Genomic DNA, 21517 nt, shown 5'->3' with positions numbered 1-21517 from the left:
AATACGGATATTGTTCACAGAAACGCTTGCTACGCAGGCTAGTTAAAGAACCGTCAGGTATATTCGGAAGAGTGTTTGGAGTCATTTTCTACAAAAACAAGAACAAAAACAGCGCGCACCCTTGCCTCCACCTTCGCATTTGCCTTCGCTTTCGCCTTCGCCTACCGGCTCCCTCTCCTTCACCTTCACCTTTTCCGGCAAAGCAAGCAGGTGACTACTTTACCCACCTTCACCTTAACACCTAACATCTTTCAGGTGGATTTTTTTGGTCTATATTACCGATTTGTTACCTTTTGATAGCTCATTGTTCATGCTGAAATCAATATTGCGCTGCTGTGTCTGTTTGTCACAGGATATGTCAAGTCAAAGCATCAGAGCTTCAAACATCGTGTCTGAGCCTTTCTTTATCTCATTTGACCGCATAAAGGCTCGTATAAGGCGAGCTTGGTGCTTCCTTCGAAGGGTGGTTTTATCAGTATATAAATGAAAAATGAAAATATTGCTGTTCTTCACAAACAAATATTGTTAATTCTCTTCTAAATCGTGCCCTTCGCTCTTATCTTGCTAGATTCCCAAGAGGTATATTCCTTATGGAGACTTAGGACACTACACAGATATCACTGAAACCCACTTCGCAGCCATAGAAAAGGGGCTTCCGCTCACTGTCCAATCATACAATGATGATTACTTATAAACAACAAGTTTCACTATGAAGCTGCTATATGGTGACAAAGATAGAATAATAACAGCTAAGAACTTTGTCTCACATCATATAAAACCGGGTATACCTAAACAGGTTTCACTATGAAGCTGCTATAAGATACTAGCTAAGCTGTTTTTCTTCAGCTCTTTCATCTGAACGATCTGAAGACGAAAAGGATGTAATCGTAGAGGAAAAGGTAGCGAAAAATCCAGAAAAGTATGGCTTAGACTTTGTAAACGGCTATATCCTTGCCGTAAAGCAGCCGGAATAAAAAAAACATCTTGAATCAAATGAATGCTCCACGAGATATAGACTATTCTTCTAAAAGTTACTGTGTTTACTAAAGCTCGCATAATAGTAAAGATAAGTATTATCAAACACAGACCATCAAGAAGCGAGTGCGAATAAAACAATGATATAATAAAAATTTTGAGTTGGATTGACTTTTAAAGCCATAAAAAATGTGATCGATTTGCGTAACAAGATCAATACGGATTAATAAGGATAGAAACGAATTAAACCAGCACTAAACGTTCGCCATTATTGATGCACGCATTACACAGGTATCCCAAAATGTATAATAAGACACAGGGATCCCAGATCAAAATATAATGACAATACAACGGAGACAGAAAATACGAAAGCCGCTATTAGTTTTTTCATTTGCTCTTTTCTTGGTACGCAGCCTAGCAATAGCATGATTTTCCGCGGCATGTAAGATGTGCACTACTTTCAAGCCTCACCGTCATAGACATAGAATAAACTTTTCTTTCCCCTCTCCTTTTATTAGTTTATAGAATAAAGGATGGTTTAAAATCAGCATCTGTAAGAGGGATCCGAGAACATGCGGACAAATTCGATAACTAAAATGATAACTAAAAACATCATTGAACATTAGAAAATTTGAACCTTATTGTATAGATTGCATCAGTTGCGCATCTAGTTTGCATCAGTTGCGCATCTAATTTGCATCAGTTGCGCATCTAGTTTGCATCAGTTGCTCATCTAGTTTGCATCAGTTGCGCATCTAGTTTGCATCAGTTGCTCATCTAGTTTGCATCAGTTGCGCATCTAGTTTGCATCAGTTGCGCATCTAGTTTGCATCAGTTGCGCATCTAGTTTGCATCAGTTGCGCATCTAGTTTGCATCAGTTGCGCATCTAGTTTGCATCAGTTGCGCATCTAGTTTGCATCAGTTGCGCATCTAGTTTGCATCAGTTGCGCATCTAGTTTGCATCAGTTGCGCATCTAGTTTGCATCAGTTGCGCATCTAGTTTGCATCAGTTGCGCATCTAGTTTGCATCAGTTGCTCATCTAGTTTGCATCAGTTGCTCATCTAGTTTGCATCAGTTGCTCATCTAGTTTGCATCAGCTGCGCATCTAGTTTGCATCAGTTGCGCATCTAGTTTGCATCAGTTGCTCATCTAGTTTGCATCAGTTGCGCATCTAGTTTGCATCAGTTGCGCATCTAGTTTGCATCAGTTGCGCATCTAGTTTGCATCAGTTGCGCATCTAGTTTGCATCAGTTGCACATAAAATTTGCATCAGTTGCCCTTCTTGTTTGTTCACTTGTCATTTTTGCAGTTGACTCTTCAGAGATATAGTCTTAATAAGAGCAATAGTTTTAGATCTGTCAACTTTTTCGGATAAGGTCAATATTCATCAACTCTACTTTGGTGCAATGAGTTTATTAAAATTGATATTCTGTTTAATACAACACAATAAATCAAGCGAATAAATGCAAAAAAATGTTGATACATCAATCGATATTCTCTTTTTTTCAATCCTGTTAAGTTAAAGTAGAGATCCTCCGAATTTAACCCTAGGAGTTTGCCGCAACTCAGTGACTAAGAGAATGAGAAAACGATAGTTAACTCTTACCACTGAATAAAAGCCTTCTTCTGCATCGTAATAAGGAGCCTGATATGCCCCTTGGAGCGACTCTCAATGATGTCATAGTCATTAATGATAAAGGTTTGTAATACTACGTCATCCTCCTTATGCATCAAGTGCAGCTGCTACTCTTCCCCTAAGGGTATTTCAAGAGAATATACAAGCATTTAGATAATGGTGCATTTTTTCCCCATGAAGGAAGGGGTGGAGCTCATTTGCATCCGTAGATCTCCACCCTCCCAGCAGGCCGCCATGTGAAAGATACCGCGATAATCCGGATACCACGTGTAAAAATGGGCTGTGACAACACCCCGAAGACAACTGTGGTTCTGTCTGTGTTCCCGGAAAACACCTTCGATACATAACAAAATATTAATCAAAGCAAATCCCACCCGCCCCTTGGTTGCTTAGGTTGCAAGGTTAGGGCTCGATTCTATTTGGTCAATGATCAAAACAAAATACTATGTAACATCTTTTAAAAACCTCCTCCGTAGGCTTCTCGGGCTTCCTGGAGCGGGATCAAGAAAGAACCGGGGCCTGGGAGGGAGGAAGGGATGGACCATGACGCCAAAACCCGAACACAGTGGACATGTAACGGCACCCCGGGAGCCTTTTGAAGCAAGCAAATGATATAAAAGGAGGGGGCCCAAGGATATATTTGTAGTTGGGAAAAGATGGCGTCTATTGAATCAAAATTAAATAGGAAGTACTACGTAAAAAACAAAATTGCAATCGAAAGTGGAAAATATAAAAACTTTTTAGCAAGCGTGAAGGCACTTAATGTGAGCATAGAAGAGAAGGAGGCGGAAGTTTTACGGGTATCAACATCAGATTCTTCATTAAGCCTTTCTGCCGTAGTTTCTTGACAAGGTTTCCTTGTTAAACTTTGGAGGATAACTTTAGATAATTCCACGAAGAGTCGTTAATTGAGCACGTTAGGCCGTCTCTATGACCAAGTAGACCGGTATTCGATAACACCAAACTCGCTTTCAGAGCTGATGAAAACCTTGTGGCCGTTCTAATCTTTACTGTTTTAGGGACTCCTCCCAAAACTGTTGTCATGGCGACCCCGAGGAAACAAAGGAATGGAAGGAGTTCGTAGGAGTCCAAACAATAGACTCGCGGGTGTATGGAGGAGAGAGAGCGTGGGTGCATGAAGAAGTGAGAGCACTCGGATATAGATTGGAGGAGTTCGGAGGAAAAATGTGAAACAATATGTGAAACGATATAATTGGGAGGAGAAAGTACAAATGTATTCAGAGCAGTAGCACTTGACTGGAGAAATCGGGAGGAGCGAAAGTTTCGGTGGTGTGACGTCTTGCCTAGAGCGAAACTGACGTCATCATCGGAAACACTAAACTTGTCTAGACTTGCCCAGGCTGGAAGTTGGAAGGTGCCAAGCTTACCGTAGGAGGTTTTTATTTATGGATAGTATATCTACTTTATAAGCATGCTTATTCCTTGTTAGACATTTGTCTTCGTATAGTTTAAAAATGGGTTTTATTCCAGTTTTTGATAGAATTACAACAAGAGACCATGATATAATAAAACGAATCCCCGTGGCTCATGATGTCGTCCACGAAAGCTATTTTTAGATTGCGCGAGCTTGTCAATCATAGCATCCATACATGGTTCGTCCATATTTGGTTATGGGCACCACGAGCTAGTACAATTTCACCAAATTTTTCCTTCTGCACTTCTTTACTTCGTTCGCTACCTGTTTTTATCCTTTTAGCTGCTCTTCAAGGCTCATGATCACAATGCTACTCATGGGGTGGTGTCCTGTTATCTGTTAAGTTATCTAATGTTCAGTTATCTAAATGTTATATAAATAATTGAACGGGAAGACGTCGGGGAGACGGTGAATTTGGAGTTCATTCAAGAGGCATCGTGCAGACTCCTAAAACGTTCTTTTTCCCTGCAATTCGGTGAGATACCTAGGCATTCTCAGAGTCTATTTTATGTATTTTAATACAAGAAGGCCTTTATTTTTCTTTGATTTATAACATTTTTAGATGAATGAACTTCAATTTTTCATGGAAAATTTCAGGAATCATGTCACTCAAGAAAACCTTGTCACCGGAATAAGATTTACTTCATTATAAAGACTTGAAACATTTTATTTGTAATATCGGTGTGAATATAATGGTATTAAGTTCTGGATGTATCTTTTTCATTAAAATAGAATGGGAAGAGAATTGTGTGTTGTAAACACAGATTTCTGATTGATTGTTTTTTTTTTTCATATTGCGAATCAGCTGTGAAAACGTTTACTGGGGAAGTTGTTCCCCACGCCTAAAATCACGCACTCTATGCATTTTAATGTATTTAATGTCCGAGAAACGGTTGATTGAATCCAACGTACTCTCTGGAAAATCATTTTCACAGCGTTCGTGAAAAAGGAAGGTATTTTCGGTCAAAAAGATTTCCATAACAGCCTTTGCCGGTTCACATCGCTCAAGATGTTATCGCGCCAAAGATCCTGTTGCTAGGAAACGTGAGCGCTGACCAATCAGAGGCCTATCTAAAAATAACTGCTTGTTGTAAAAATAGCTTTCACGGACGTCATCATTGGAACATATCCTAATACGGGGGATTCGTTCTCTTACATCATACTCTCTTGGTTACAATAGACTGACCAGGTCGAACGCCTTTGTTAGGTCGATGAAAGCGATGAAGAGTGGCATGTGCTGCTTTTGTCACTTCTCCTGCAGCTGACATAGGGAGTAGATCACGTCCGCTGTTGATCGACCAGCCCTGAAGCCACACTTGGACTCTGAGTAGACTCGGGAAGCGAGGGACTGCAGGCGGGTTAGAGCTACGTGGGCGAACACTTTGCCAGCAATGATGAGGAGAGAAATGCCCCGGTAGTTGTAAAAGTCGCTGCGGTCTCGTTTGTTCTTGTACAAAATGACGATTCTTGCGTCACGCATATCCTGGGGGATGTTCCCTGTTCTCAGCAGATGCAGAGGAGGTCGTGGAGTGGCTGGATTAAGGCTGGTTATCCAGTATTCAGGACCTCCGGGAAATTCCGTCACTCCCAGGTTCTTTCCCACAGACAAGGCAGTCGATGGGATTGCTGAGCTCTTCCACAGTTGGTGGGGTGTCTAGCTCCTGCATGACCGGTAGGACTGGGATGGCGTTGCAAGCTGCGTCTATGACAGTGTTCAGTGTCGCATACAGTTCGAGGTAGTGCTCCTTCCATCGCTACATCTGTTTCTCCTAGTCTGTGATGACCTCGCCCGACTTGGACTTGAAGAAGGTAGGTAGTGTTAGAGGGGGTTGGGCCTGTTGCCTTCTTGATGCCCTCGTACATTGCCCTCGAATTCTCTGACTCTGCTGCTGTCCGGTGGCTGACAGGTTCGTCTGGAGTCCCTGCCAGTAGAAAGTATAGCTCGCTTCTCTTATGGTGCCGTTGTCAGTCAGCCCGGTCTCCTGTAGGGCGGCGATGGCAATGTTAAGGCGTGAGAGCTACCTGTCGATGAACATTGTCTTCCTTGCGTCGTCGATCTGCTGAAGGTCTTTGGTAAGTCCGGGACACATGGTCCTGACGTTCCAGCTAGCGAAACGAAGACCTGGAGGCTTCTTTCTTGGTAATTCCTTTTGTCTGGTGCGGGTGTTTAGTGGCCCACTTTACGAAAAGTGTCTCTTTGATCCCCACGCACCCAGTGGAGCAGGTAAGCCATAGCGAGACGGCACTTAACTGGCTAGTTGCTACCCAGCTTGAGGCGAACTGTAGCCGCCCATTGAGGCGCAATGGCCTCTACCATCGTCGGAGGAGACCCCTGGCGCTCGCTTCCCACGGAAATCGGACTTTAGCTTATAAGCGATAAACTGTCCCCTCTCGTGATAAGTCGATATATCGCGATGACGCTGGAGTATCCTCTCCAGTGGAGCTACAAGTACCCCTGGTAGCCTAGCCTACACCTACAATCAGGGACAGATTACTTAAGGACACAACGGTTTTTCGCACGTATAACACGGGTGCGCGCATCATAATATCGGAACCTACTCTGTTCCTGTCGATAATCCGCCTAATCCGCCCCCCTCCCCCCATTCAATGTTGTTCGAAAATCAACTTTCTCTACAATTCAATGTATATTTCCACGTGCAACATTGAGCGTGGGGGGAGGGGGAGGGTAGAAATATGATATTTTTAGACCTAATATATTGTAGTATCTATTGTAATTCCACCTAAAAACTGGAATAAAAAAACTAATAAATATCATCCTAAACATAGCGTATCTTAGTTTCCCCACTTCTTTTATCGATCCCTTCTTTAACAAGGGATATGCATGCTGATCAATATAGGTAAATATGCAATCCATAACACTTGTATTAACAAAGAGAACTAAAAACTTATTTTTATTATTAAAATACCATCCAAGCAATTTATTTTGCATGATGTTAAGGCTTACTTAGAGCTAGGGCCGTGTTAGATTATAAAAGAGGAGTTTACATTTTTTTTTTTACAAAGACATTTGGTGCGGACGTGATATCGTTTTTTTTGGATAACCTCAAAATGCTCCACGCTTCTGGTGTGATTGGAACAAATGATAGTCCCTTCGTAAACAATCATTTTTGGTGTTATCGAAAACAAAGCCCAAAAGACGCTTATTCGACATCGGCGTCATTGTGAGACTAGACATGACTTGCATTAATCAATTTTGGTAAATGTAAGCACATTAGTTCACAATCAAAACCTTCTATGGTAAACTTGTCAGCTTCAAACTTCCAGCCTGTGTAAGTCTGGACACGTGTATTACTTTCGATGATGACGTCATTTCTACTCTAGGCAAGATCGCACAATCGAAACTTTTGTTCCTCCCAATTTCTCCAGTCAAGTGTCACTCCTCCGAATCCATTGTTCTTTCTCCTCCCAATTATATCGTTTTACATATTGTTTCACATTGTTCCTCCGAACTCCTCCAATCTGTATCCGAGTCTAGTGTTCTCACTCCTCCGTGCACCCCCTAGGTTATTGTTTAGACTCCTCCGATCTGCTCAGGTCAATTGTTTTCCTCGCAGTTTATTGCTTCGACTACAAACTGTTCCCATTCCTTTGTTCCTGTGGTGTTGTCATGGCGACTGTTTCGGGAGAAGTCCTTCCCAAAAAATGTCTAGCTTCATAAATACTATACTACTTCAGTCCCCTTTCTTACATCCATTTTAATGCTGAAAAAGAACAAAAAACACTTGAGATGCCTGAGGAGGAGGCTAGCTCATACCTTTTCTTGACCTCCCTCGCGGTACACTTGCCAGGTCGACAGGTCGGAGCTGTAGCTGATTTTGTAGCTATTTACCCACTCATAATATCCCGGGTTTCCTTGAGTGGCCACCTTGGTGACTGTTGTGACACGCCCCAGGTCGACTTGGATGTACTCTCCAGGGCTCCGAGTTGCAGACGCCCAGGCGCTTGGGCGATTTAGGCGGCCATTAAAAGGCCGCAGGTTATCAGAAAAGAAGCTCGATGCAGTAATTGCTGAGTCACTTATAGCGCCCGACTCCATACCCATAGCGCTTGGCAAACAATCTGGTGATTACAAGTGCACATTCATAAATATTGCATCGAAAATATATGGACATTAAAAGAAAAAGTCGAAAAAAACGTTTTATTCATACGGTATTTCTACAGGACAAACCCGCCTTCTTCAAATTAAAATCAATATTAATCAATATTACAGTGCTATAGAGCCACCTGCTACGCCCTGAATTGAATGGGAGTAGAAGGACTGAATATCAATATACATGTAGATGATAAATAGATTTATCCTTACCTTCACATTTGTGCGTCATTCCTTCCCCTCGCAAGACACACTTCTTTCCCGTCGAACAGTACTCGTTACTGCAGTAGGTCGGCGGTTTCACCAAAGCGTAGAATGCGTTGACTTCTGGTCTCAGCCTTCCCGGATGTGTCATGTGTGAAGCGTTATTCAGCTCACATCGCGATCTGAGGAAAGTAGAGGAACATGGGAAGAAATGTCAAGGGTTCTTAGCCTTTTCTTTCATATTTTTTCTTTCGTTTGCTTTCTTATTTTTTTTATTGTTATGATCTTAAGCTAACAAATGATTTATTCTTATCAAACAGTTTTGTTTTGAAAACCGTTTTCTTAATTCCTTAATCGTCTGATCATTTAATCTGATCATCAAAAAACTCTTTTATACGATCTAAAAAAATCGGAAGCATCTGTGCATATAAAAAAATATTATTGTGGATGATATGAGCCATAGTAAAGATACTGTATCATCACTTACTCTTTCTGCTTGAAGTTGATGGAGAAGCACGCGTCATTTTCGCGGCAGCTTTCTCGACATTCCTCATTCTTTGTTGTCACTTTCGTCTGGATGACGTGGGCATGCAGCTGGAAGCCTGGCATGAAATAGATGTAGTTCCTGCAGTCGTGTGCAATGGCGTGTTGCCATGACATAAGAAGAACTAGCAAGAGGTGGAATAGAAACTCCATCGCGTCTTTCAAACCTATATAAACATATGGAATAAAAGGTCAAGCAAAGAAACCTTGTCACCGTAAGTGTTCGTTTTTTCATTTACATTGCTCATTTCGAGGCATGGCGCTTGGGTCGACTTGGGCGCTTATTCGAAGCTAAGCGTTGGAACAGGCATTAGCACGTTTACACATTGGCAGATGATTTCCCCTACTTAGCAAGCCCCTACTTATAAAGTGAAAGGGTGCAACATGATGGTCATGTGATGTGTGACGTCATTAATGATGTCACCAAAAAACTCAAAACAATGTCCATGATAGACGCATCTTCTAACAACCAGAATAGGATGTCTTGCAGGTGTCCAGTGGCGCAACGAAAGTGTCACGTGATTTACCACTCATCGATGAAATCTCCAAAAACGTATTCGATTCTCGGTTCAAGGTGGCAGCATCGTTAAACAAACAATGTGGGAGGATGTCAGCATCAAATAGTCCAGTTTTTTCAATAGTCCAGTTTCGAGTTCCGTTGTGCCTGCTGGTCATAGGCACAGAGGACGCATAAATACAGTGCAAGCCTCGGTTTCAATTGAATCGATTGCAAATACCAGCGGGATCATGAAGTATTCACAGGTTTTTGCATTGTTTTATTCCAAGTTCCAGAGGATTCTCGCTGGTATGCGCATGAAATTTGCCTCAAGTCGTGGCTTACACTGTATTTATGCAAACTTAGTCTGTAAGTCCAGCGGTCATAGTGGAATTAGAAATTGGGCTATTGGGAAGCTTGTGATGAGGTGAACCAAAAATGCACCCTGGGTACCAGAGACTCGAGCACGGCCTACGTTTTTTAGTCACGGCCTACGCTTGTGGTTTAGTATTTCTCCGGTTTTGTAATATTACGACGGCTCTCCCTTTAGAATTATCCAACCACGGCCTCATTCTGTTCTTTCTTCAAATATTCTGTATGATGAAATTGCAATTTGAGGGTTATGAAAGAGAATTAGGTTTGGATTTCCTTTATCTCAGTTATACTCGACGCTGCCATATTTGTTGTGGAAAAATACGGGGGTTGCGAATTACAAGGTCGCGTGTTATTAAGAAAAATATGTACTAGATATATTTGGTTATAAGAAGAATATGTACTAGATATATTTGGTTATAAGAAGAATATGTACTAGATATATTTGGTTATAAGAAGAATATGTACTAGATATATTTGGTTATAAGAAAAATATGTACTAGATATATTTGGTTATAAGAAGAATATGTACTAGATATATTTGGTTATAAGAAAAATATGTACTAGATATATTTGGTTATAAGAAGAATATGTACTAGATATATTTCGTTATAAGAAGAATATGTACTAGATATATTTGGTTATAAGAAGAATATGTACTAGATATATTTGGTTATAAGAAGAATATATACTAGATATATTTGGTTATAAGAAGAATATGTACTAGATATATTTGGTTATAAGAAGAGTATGTACTAGATATATTTGGTTATAAGAAGAATATGTACTAGATATTTTTGGTTATAAGAAGAATATGTACTAGATATATTTGGTTATAAGAAGAATATGTACTAGATATATTTGGTTATAAGAAGAATATGTACTAGATATATTTGGTTATAAGAAGAATATGTACTAGATATATTTGGTTATAAGAAGAATATGTACTAGATATATTTGGTTATAAGAAGAATATGTACTAGATATATTTGGTTATAAGAAGAATATGTACTAGATATATTTGGTTATAAGAAGAATATATACTAGATATATTTGGTTATAAGAAGAATATGTACTAGATATATTTGGTTATAAGAAGAGTATGTACTAGATATATTTGGTTATAAGAAGAATATGTACTAGATATATTTGGTTATAAGAAGAATATGTACTAGATATATTTGGGTATAAGAAGAATATGTACTAGATATATTTGGGTATAAGAAGAATATGTACTAGATATATTTGGTTATAAGAGGATATGTACTAGATATATTTGGGTATAAGAGGATATGTACTAGATATATTTGGTTATAAGAAGAATATGTACTAGATATATTTGGTTATAAGAAGAATATGTACTAGATATATTTGGTTATGAGAAGAATATGTACTAGATATATTTCGTTATAAGAAGAATATGTACTAGATATATTTGGTTATAAGAAGAATATGTACTAGATATATTTGGTTATAAGAAGAATATATACTAGATATATTTGGTTATAAGAAGAATATGTACTAGATATATTTGGTTATAAGAAGAGTATGTACTAGATATATTTGGTTATAAGAAGAATATGTACTAGATATATTTGGTTATAAGAAGAATATGTACTAGATATATTTGGTTATAAGAAGAATATGTACTAGATATATTTGGTTATAAGAAGAATATGTACTAGATATATTTGGTTATAAGAAGAATATGTACTAGATATATTTGGTTATAAGAAGAATATGTACTAGATATATTTGGTTATAAGAAGAATATGTACTAGATATATTTGGTTATAAGAAGAATATGTACTAGATATATTTGGTTATAAGAAGAATATGTACTAGATATATTTGGTTATAAGAAGAATATGTACTAGATATATTTGGCTATAAGAAGAATATGTACTAGATATATTTGGTTATAAGAAGAATATGTACTAGATATATTTGGTTATAAGAAGAATATGTACTAGATATATTTGGTTATAAGAAGAATATGTACTAGATATATTTGGTTATAAGAAGAATATGTACTAGATATATTTGGGTATAAGAAGAATATGTACTAGATATATTTGGTTATAAGAGGATATGTACTAGATATATTTGGGTATAAGAGGATATGTACTAGATATATTTGGTTATAAGAAGAATATGTACTAGATATATTTGGTTATAAGAGGATATGTACTAGATATATTTGGGTATAAGAGGATATGTACTAGATAATTTTAGGCACTCCCTAAAGCGGAGGCCGACACTTATTGTTCGAATCCATAAAGTACAATTTGTGAAACAACCACATGCTTAAATAAGGAAAAAAAAAAAAGCAAAGAAATAAAATAATGAACAGATGAGAAATGGAGATAAGAAGAATATATACTAGATATATTTAAGAACTCCCTAAGGCGGAGCCCCACACTTATTGTACGTATCTATAAAGTACAATTGTTGAAACAACAACAAGTGTGTGGATAGATAAATAGTTTATTTCAAAATTATTACAATGCACGGAAAAGGCTGAATTGCGTGATTTACATCGGGTAAAATTTAATAATAACTATGATTAATAATGGGCTTTACAGATATTATCTTGCTATATATAGATTCTCTAAATTCGAAACACTATTCAGGCAATTGGACAAATGATTGTAGTTTCAATAGTAAATACAGTGGATAAAGTATTGTCAGAAATCGCTTGGTTTTCCAAAATACCAAAATGCTAGGTTCTAACAATACTCGTGATTTTGATTTAAAAGTAAGGGATAAAATTAGGCGCCCCCTTCAGGAGAAACAAAATTTTCCATGCCCCCCTCTTCAAAATTTTCCATGCCACGCTTCTCCCATATTTTCGGTGCCCCCTCCATGACCTCCCCCCCCCCCCCCCTCCAGAAAAACCGAGAAAAGAAAGAGCGAAGGAAGAAACGGCAATGACAATGTCAAAGGAACACGGGTAAAAGATTAGCTGCAAGCTGGTCAGAACGTGGAGGGGAAGAAACTGGTTGAAAATATTTATTCAGAAAAAAGTGAAGGCACTCACTTTTTCAAAGATGCGACAAAATCCAGGTCCTCAACGTGCTAAAGGTTGGTGTTATAGATGACGCAGAAAAAGCAAAAACGCTTTTTTGATCTTTTTGTAAGCACGAGAAAATAGAAAAGAAAGAAAGGGAGGAAGACAGCGAATCAGATGTGAGCGAGGATGTTGATGACGAAGAATGAGCGCTTACACTCTTTTTTTATAAGAACCTTATAAAACGTCCAGGCTGAGAATTCACCAAATTGTAAAAACATGCTTAGTACATACCGAGGCTCAAGGCAAAATATTGCCTTTTTAGTCTTTTGTGTTCTAAGATGCAGTGCCAAATTGTGTTTATTAATAACAACCTTAAATAATATACTGCTATTGATCATTTGTGTAATTTCCCTCCTAATAATTAATTGGGTATTATATTTAATAAACACTAAAGTTTAAGAACATTAAGAAAATTTTTTGCCTTAAAATGCTCAAAAAATAAGAACGGCTCAGCCTCATCTGAAAATTAGACGTTCCAATAAAAAAAATAAAGTGTATAGCATTAAAATGTTTTGTTGATATTTTAGATATGGAACATAAGCACTTTACATATTTTATTTTATTTTATTTATCTCGGCGATGATTGCCGAACGGAGATAAAAGAATAGGACACGGGGTCCATTTTCACGTTTGCATTGCATAGAAAAAACGTGGCTTAATATGTATCCTGGACTCCTGGATTGTGCATACCAAATAACTGCCCCCAAATCAAGACTCGTTGGACCAAGTCTTATATGACACTGGATCAAATTGTATAGTAGAGACAACACCCAAAGAAGTCAGTGACCCCCCTTTTTAAAATCCATACACTTTCAATACCCCCCCCCCCCTCCCGGGCAAATTTTTTGAAAGTATTTTAAAAATAGATTTTGATAAATAGCTGTCGATTAATATTATTGTTTCCAAAAATTCGTTTAAATTGAAGCCCGTTTAGTAGCCTCTTTAAAGCGTAAGATCGATCTGATCTTTGGCGAACACAATTACCAATGCTTCTAGTATGCAAATTCTGAAATAAAAGTTAGATGTTTATAATCGGCGAGGTGCGAAGAACGCGCAAATGAAATCGCAGTTTTGGGGGTTTTGGTAGAAAATCTTAAAAACTATAGTTGCAAACCACTCCATTTTGCATATATGCGGTCAGTTCAACTTGATGTCTAATATGATTAGCGGACAACCGAATCGACTCCTTGTAAATACGTTCCAAGGAATCGATTCGGTTCTCCGCTCGTCGTATAAATTAAAATAAGGTGCTTTCGAACCTTGGCTCGGTTTTTTGCAGCGCAAGTGCCAAGAGTACAATGGCTGCCGTTAAAGCGATATACTGTGTTTCTGTTTTATTGTACCAGTCATTGATGTGTTTAGTTATCTGGTCTGGTCCCTCATGGGACCAGAAAGGCATTCTTCGGCTAGGTATGTATTTACGATAGCTGTTGTGTTGAGCCATACTCCCGCTCCATCCTTTTTGCGCCCCCAGTAAACGCTTGAATACTTGCTTACGGGATCACAATCAAGTTAAGGACCCGGCACCTCTGAATGTAGTTAATTTTCAGCAACACCTAAGAGGCTAGTCAGATCTTGCGTCCTTTTGGGATTGTGTAGAAAGCGTATGTAAAGCTGAGCTACTCCTCGGTGGAAAAAAAGTAATTAGCATTTTCGCTTTGATGGCCATTAACATTTTGAGTTTCGCCTACGATACTTTCTTGGCTGGATCTATTATCGGTAGTTGCAGTACTAGATAAGCTAAGATTACTCATGTCGGACCCCACTTCACTCTGCACATCGTTTACGCTTCCATCCAGTTCCATCTTTTCCAGCCTCGAAGCCTGATCTCGTATGTTTTGGCTTTTCAATTCGTAATGTCCGTACCCTTTTCCGTTCCATAGCTCTTTCATAAAAGCTGTGTAGCCTTTTTTCCCCATTCCTGTTACAGGATGGATTTTCCGACGATGTGTCGATAAGATCCTTGCTCATTTGCTCTGTCCATTTCACCTTTCCACCATCGTTTCTCTGTATTTCTTCTTCGATTTCAACTTGTTTTTCTTGCCGCGCGTAATTAACAGCCAAAAACCCATCCCGGAAGACATAATGATGATGATGATGATTATATTAATAATGAAAAAAAACGTCTCTTTCTTCTACCGTCACTTCTTTCCACCAACAGCATGCAGCATGTCATGTCTGGTGCAGAAGAAATCCCCCCCCCGCGCTGCATTCTGGTAGTTGAGGTAGGTTTCTATGGTAATGCGAACTTATAGCTGGAATAGCCATAGAAACCTACCTCAACTACCAGAATGCAGCACGCGCATTTTTAAGCTTGCATCAATTGAAGCGCGCGATGCATGACGGTAGTTGAGGTATGTTTGATTGATTTTACATTGATTTAAACAAATGCAATTCAAAGTAGTTTTGTTCTCTGATTTTTGTCATTTTGATGACAAGGTTGATTGAGCTACTTTTATGCCAATACTGCATTTATTTACTACCTATGAAGTGTACCTGATTGCTATGATGAAGAATACAAACCAGAACCTCCTTTGAATAAACGATCAAAATGTAAGGTTCGGTACACATCAACTATTGTTACGATATGGTTGGATTCCCATGCTGTTTTTGTTTTCACGATAAAGAAAATTTTGAGAATCAAAATTGATTTTATAGCGAAAATTGCCCCGTATTTATTACTTCCGGTGATATCAGCGAGAGCTGAGGGGGTGTCTTATTCCCAGTGGCTACATCCCCCCATAGGCATTTCTGATTACCGCGTGCTCAGTTGGCGCCATTTCCAAGTCACCTCTGCTACTCCGTGTGGGTTCTTTTGTAATTACACAAGTTTTCACTTTCTTGCAATCGTTGCAATATCTTACCCGTCTCCTCCCCATTCCAGCCGATGCTTATGTTAGTGACTAACATAGTTTTGTGTCTCCTCTCATCTTCGCTCTGGGCTGGTACTTTGGTGCTTATGTATTTATTGATTGTAAAGTTGTTGATCTAAAGAACTATTAAAATCCGGTTATGTCTCTGGCATAGCCATTATACACAAACCCTGTCTCTGAATTGTCCCTTCGCGAACGAGCTCAGTACCTATTGCAGAAGCTGAGAATATTCTTATTAGACATGAAACAGTTAAGACATAAAGATGTCTTTCTCTTTTTTCGTTCTACTTTTTGTGCAGGAGTAACACCAATATCAGAAGGAAGTGTTCCTGAACGCGACAAAAGAAGTGCAGATTAGTAAATCGGTAATAGCTAATAGGTACAAATAATTTTACATTTATAAAACGGCGATTGGTGTGCTCTATCACCACAATATGATATGCACATGATATGCTCTTTTAACATTCATCAATTATTTATAGATTAGCTTCCAGGCCTTGCTCAAGAATATGAAAATCATGTTTACTCACGCATTAGCCGAAAACTGCGAGCACATCGAAGTTTCGGGGTACCATTCGGGAGCCCTAATGGGTTGTCATAAAGATACTTACAGGTTTACAGGTTCCAGGGGCGGGTCTAGCTTTTCGCTAAAGGGAGGGTTTGGCTCAATGACAAAGGGGGGAGAAGGGAATTTTTTTGTTAGATATGGCTTTCTGGCAGCCCAAGGGGGGGGGGGGTTAAACCCCCTAAACCCTCCCCCCCAGATCCGCCATGGGTTAGACTAATCTTCATATTTTCCCAACATTTCGTTAACTATTCCACTGTCATGACACATTCTACAAGAGCAGGCCGTAGACCCTTTCCACTATCCTTAGATAATGGAAACCGCCAGTAAATATTACTCAGTCAAACTTTGCATTTCAAGGGCAGACCATGAACCCCGCATGACAAAAATGCATTGCTTAACAGAAACACTAATATGCGAGCCTTTTAAGAATTTCCTGCTTTTTATGGTTTCATGTCTAACCACTGCTGGCTTGGCAAGAAAATGAAGGGTCTCTCCTGGGAAAAAGGAACAGATATTTTCCCCCAGCAACTTTACCACTCTACTACGAAATCTAGAAATGTTGTTGATGATTCGCTTTCTCTCTGGCTCTGGCTTTCGCTCAGGATGGGATCCTGTATATGCAGTTTACTTCTTTCTTAACTTTCTTCTGACTTCTGCGGCAATGTGGGCAGCTAAATAATACCCCCAGGTCATGCTGGCTCTCTTGCCAGACACTCCACGAGACTTTTCCACTGCAGCAATCTAATACTTTGGTACACGCCAGCTCTAAGCATATAATGCAATCCGTTTTGACTTTGTTTCGATTGGTAAGAAACCCTTTTATAGAGCTGTTTTCAGGTAAAAAAAAACGCTTTTCTTTTGAGACAACAAACGATCCTTAGGTATGTGGGCAGACGATTCCATGCAAACAATTTTCTGGAGTTAACCCATACTGAAGTCTCTAATCTAACACCCCTTTTTACTCGTGTAACTCTATATAAAATGATAATAATAAAATCTATAAACAAATGCATTAACGAGTTGGTTTATCGTTGAGGTGTTCTCTCTATTGGTATTTATAACGAATGCCTGCCTTAATTACCCGAAAGGCGATTGCCACCAGTCGCGTGTGCCATGCATTATTTAGCTCGCCGCAGATTAACTCTCACGAGAAAAACTTTACCAAGTTATCACAGCCAACACTTCTTGTGCTGAAATTGATAGACATCTTTATTCTGCCTCTGATATTTATTTTAAATGTCTTTTCTTTTATTAAAAACAACAACCTCTCTTTCACCCTATTCTTTAATAAAACACTTATCGATCAACCACCACCACCTTCTTCCACCGTTACTTATTTTCACCGTCACTTTCTTCCACCGTCACTTTCTTCCACCGTCACTCATTTTCACCGTCACTTATTTTCACCGTCACTTATTTCCACCGTCACTTTCTGCCACCGTCACTGGCACGTCACTGGCGTCTCATCATCATCATCATCATCTCACCACCACCACCACCACCACCACCACCACCACCACCACCATCATCATCATCATCATTATTATTATTATTATTGCTGTTGTTGTTGTTGTCATCAAAAGGCCCAGGGAGAAATTTTTCAGCGCTAATTTCTGTCTTATTTTTATTAAACACCGACCATCCTGAAGTTAAGAACCGTTATAAGTATGTTTTGTTTATTCAACTAAAAGGCGTCTGTTTGTTTAAGCAAGTTATATCGACAAAGTAACTTTAGCCGTTCCTATGAAATAGGATAGCGAAAAGTAAAAAGTTGACCCTTCACCCAGTGGAAAGGTAGGAGTGGCGCGTCCCTTTTCCAGGGGTACAATCGGAATTCGGCCACCAATTCTCTGTTCGCGCGGAAGAAAAGTTAGGTCTGAGTTCACACAGGGTTTGCCCTGGCCGTCGACGAAATTAGGATTTAGTACGGTTTAAGATTTTGAGTGCAAAAATGAATGGAATCTTGTCAATCATTATATTCATGTGTGTATCTTGCCATGCGCACTAGCAGTGTAACAAGTTAGTGTGTGACAACCGTAGTCAGTAGCAACATGTAAACATTACGTAAGGTAGACCAAGGGTAACAAACCGACACACCCATGGGGGGGTAGTTCGTTTCTCTGACGCCCATTGGCTGAAACCTTATCTAAACAGAGCTAAAAGCTTTTCATGGCTGTCAGTGTCGGATTACCTAAGGGACGCCGCAGTAGGACCATATAAAAAGGGGTGCGGTAGTAGCCGCAGATATATCTGGTAAACCTTGAGTTTGTAACAGCGAAGTAAAGCCCGGTACCTGTACCGCCCCCACTACAGTCTACTGTCGTTGTTACAGAACTGCAAAAATTCAAATCGACAAAAGCAAGGACATGTGAGCAATCGAAAGCGATAGGTTGGAAAACTCTCGTAATGTCACCCCGATGCGGGCGGGCTTAGCTCCATCTTCAAAACTTCGCCTCCGGTACAAACTGTAGGACCCCTGCAGCTCCAGCCCGAAAACAATAAGAAGAATCAAGGACCGTTGTCGAAACTAGCGTTGAACACCATGTGTATTTGTGTATAAGCAAACCAACTACACGCGATCGAATATGGTTTTGTGTTACTATGACAATCTCGTTAACCAATCAGCTGCAGAATTCAAAATCTGTATTTCTGGAACTGAAAAAAGCTACTCGCCCGCCCAGAGCCTCCTCGCTTCGCTCGTCTCGGCATTTTGGCTGAGCGTCACTGGGCGAAAGAAGTCTGGCAGAGCGTCACTGGGCGAGAGAAGTCTGGCAGAGCGTCACTGGGCGGAAGAAGTCTGGCAGAGCGTCACTGGGCGGAAGAAGTCTGGCAGAGCGTCACTGGGCGGAAGAAGTCGAGGCTCTAGTACCCAGGGTAGCAATCTGTCAATTCTTATTAAGAATTTTTAACAATTATTAACTGAATTGAGAGCAAATAAAAGTTACCGTACTAAAGTTGTTTTCTACTGCAATTAAGTCATTCAGTTACAATTGAACAAAAACTCCAAACAATACGGAATAACACATTCAATAATGTCTTTTCTGCAGCATGTAAAAAATAATTTATTTGCCTGCAGATAGTTTTACATGTCTGGTGCAGAAAAACAAGTGAAAATAAGTTAAGAAACGTGAATGCAAAATTCCTGGATGCAGAATTTCTGCGTGTCTAGGAAAGCAAAATGTTTTGCATGGAATTAGCGGCCCAAAATAATAAGCGCCACGGGCGCTTACTAGACACAGTAAAAGATAAAGTAACCTCCATTATACAGTCAATTAAAGTAGTGCCGAAATATCAGTTTCTTTCTAATGAAGCTGCATTTGGCTACCTCCATGAAGCGGCAAGTATCACAACCCTAAAGATTTCTAAATGATAGCCTGCTCACGAAGCAGCATGCTTCCACAGGTGTATAGTGGATTTATAAATATGAATAGTGTTGTATCTTAGGGCGAGTTTCTTTCCTATCATTCTGGAATGGGAATGGTTGGTAGAGAATGTTCAGAATGACGTTCGAGTCATTCTGCTACAGGTAGCAGAATGGGTGGAATGGTCTTTATTCCATTCCGGAATGGGAACGCGGGATAGACGAACGCGCGCTTTTACTATTCTAATCATTCTCATTCCGTAATCACGAGTAAAAAAACGCGCCCTAAGTCATGTTCCAGTCACCACAGGGTGATCAATTTTTGTATTCGGTTCCAGGCTCACCGCGCGTTGGGGCCTGGGGATAGAGAGAGGCAGCCATGTTGGTTTAATTCAATTTCCACCACTGGTGCGGAAGGTACAACAGAGCTAGGCTCCAAATCAAATACGCCCTTGTGTGTATTGTTAGTAGGTATTGTAAGCACTGTCACTGGGGGTGGTCACTGCCAGAGGGTTTATTGTGTCCCCAGTGTTTTTTACGTCCCTTCGGTTCAGGTTAGTGTAGTGCAGCTTGAAGAGACGGGACCTCCGGTTAAAAGACTGGAAACACTGGTGAATAACTTCAACCCACTTGTGACACAAATTCGAATCGAGGCAAAAACCCGGAATATCCCCAGTTTGATCAGGATTCGAACCTAGGCCAGCGGCGAGGGCCGATGCGCTAACACACTAGGCCACCCGTGCTTCCACACCTTATACATGCAGTTGATAATTCCATGGAGTTTTGTGTTCATTTTATGGAATTCGGCGTACTCAAACACAAAACCGGCGTTCTCAAACACAAAACCGGCGTACTCAAACACAAAACCGGCGTACTCAAACACGAAACCGGCGTACTCAAACACGAAACCGGCGTTCTCAAACACAAAAACCGGCGTACTCAAACAAAAAAACCGGCGTACTCAAACACGAAACCGGCGTTCTCAAACACAAAACCGGCGCACTAAAACACGAAACCGGCGTACTCAAACACGAAACCGGCGTTCTCAAACACAAAACCGGCGCACTAAAACACGAAACCGGCCTACTCAAACACGAAACCGGCGTACTCAAACACGAAACCGGCGTTCTCAAACACAAAAACCGGCGTACTCAAACAAAAAAACCGGCGTACTCAAACACGAAACCGGCGTTCTCAAACACAAAACCGGCGCACTAAAACACGAAACCGGCGTACTCAAACACGAAACCGGCGTACTCAAACACGAAACCGGCGTTCTCAAACACAAAACCGGCGCACTAAAACACGAAACCGGCCTACTCAAACACGAAATCGGCGTACTCAAACACGAAACCGGCGTACTCAAACACAAAAACCGGCGTACTCAAACACGAAACCGGCGTACTCAAACACAAAAACCGGCGTACTCAAACACGAAACCGGCGTACTCAAACACAAAAACCGGCGTACTCAAACACGAAACCGGCGTACTCAAACACAAAAACTGGCGTACTCAAACACAAAAAACCGGCGTACTCAAACACAAAAAACCGGCGTACTCAAACACAAAAAACCGGCGTACTCAAACACAAAAAACCGGCGTACTCAAACACAAAAAACCGGCGTACTCAAACACAAAAAACCGGCGTACTCAAACACAAAAAACCGGCGTACTCAAACACAAAAAACCGGCGTACTCAAACACAAAAAACCGGCGTACTCAAACACGAAATTGCGTACTCAAAGTTATTAAGTTTTGTTTATCTTTTAAATGATATTTAGATTTTGTTTACAATTGACATTTTGGTGCGTCTGAATCAAGGGAGTGTCCAGTTTCCCATACGTTACAGAATCATGGTTTCTTCTTT

General features: G+C 40.0%; 1 protein-coding gene and 1 long non-coding RNA gene across 2 annotated transcripts; one reads left to right on the top strand and one right to left on the bottom strand.

The window, feature by feature from the left end:
• The first annotated feature begins 11 nt into the window (after positions 1-11).
• LOC116614466 lies at positions 12-1140 on the top strand. Its single transcript, XR_004294537.2, has 2 exons — positions 12-210; positions 569-1140. It is a non-coding gene; the product is annotated as an uncharacterized LOC116614466 (long non-coding RNA).
• A 5927-nt stretch (positions 1141-7067) lies between these two features.
• On the bottom strand, positions 7068-9065 carry LOC125559083 (EGF-like repeat and discoidin I-like domain-containing protein 3). The gene is made up of 3 exons (XM_048720969.1): positions 8851-9065; positions 8373-8545; positions 7068-8128 (listed from the first exon to the last, which is right to left on the bottom strand). Exons 1-3 carry the CDS (start codon positions 9057-9059, stop codon positions 7818-7820), a joined length of 693 nt encoding a protein of 230 aa, XP_048576926.1. The 5' UTR covers positions 9060-9065; the 3' UTR covers positions 7068-7817.
• Positions 9066-21517: the final 12452 nt, after the last annotated feature.

This window comes from Nematostella vectensis, chromosome 13, assembly GCF_932526225.1.
Source record: "Nematostella vectensis chromosome 13, jaNemVect1.1, whole genome shotgun sequence".
Lineage (NCBI taxonomy): Eukaryota > Metazoa > Cnidaria > Anthozoa > Actiniaria > Edwardsiidae > Nematostella > Nematostella vectensis.
Note: the sequence above shows the minus strand (reverse complement) of the source record. Positions and strands in the feature narration are given on the sequence as shown.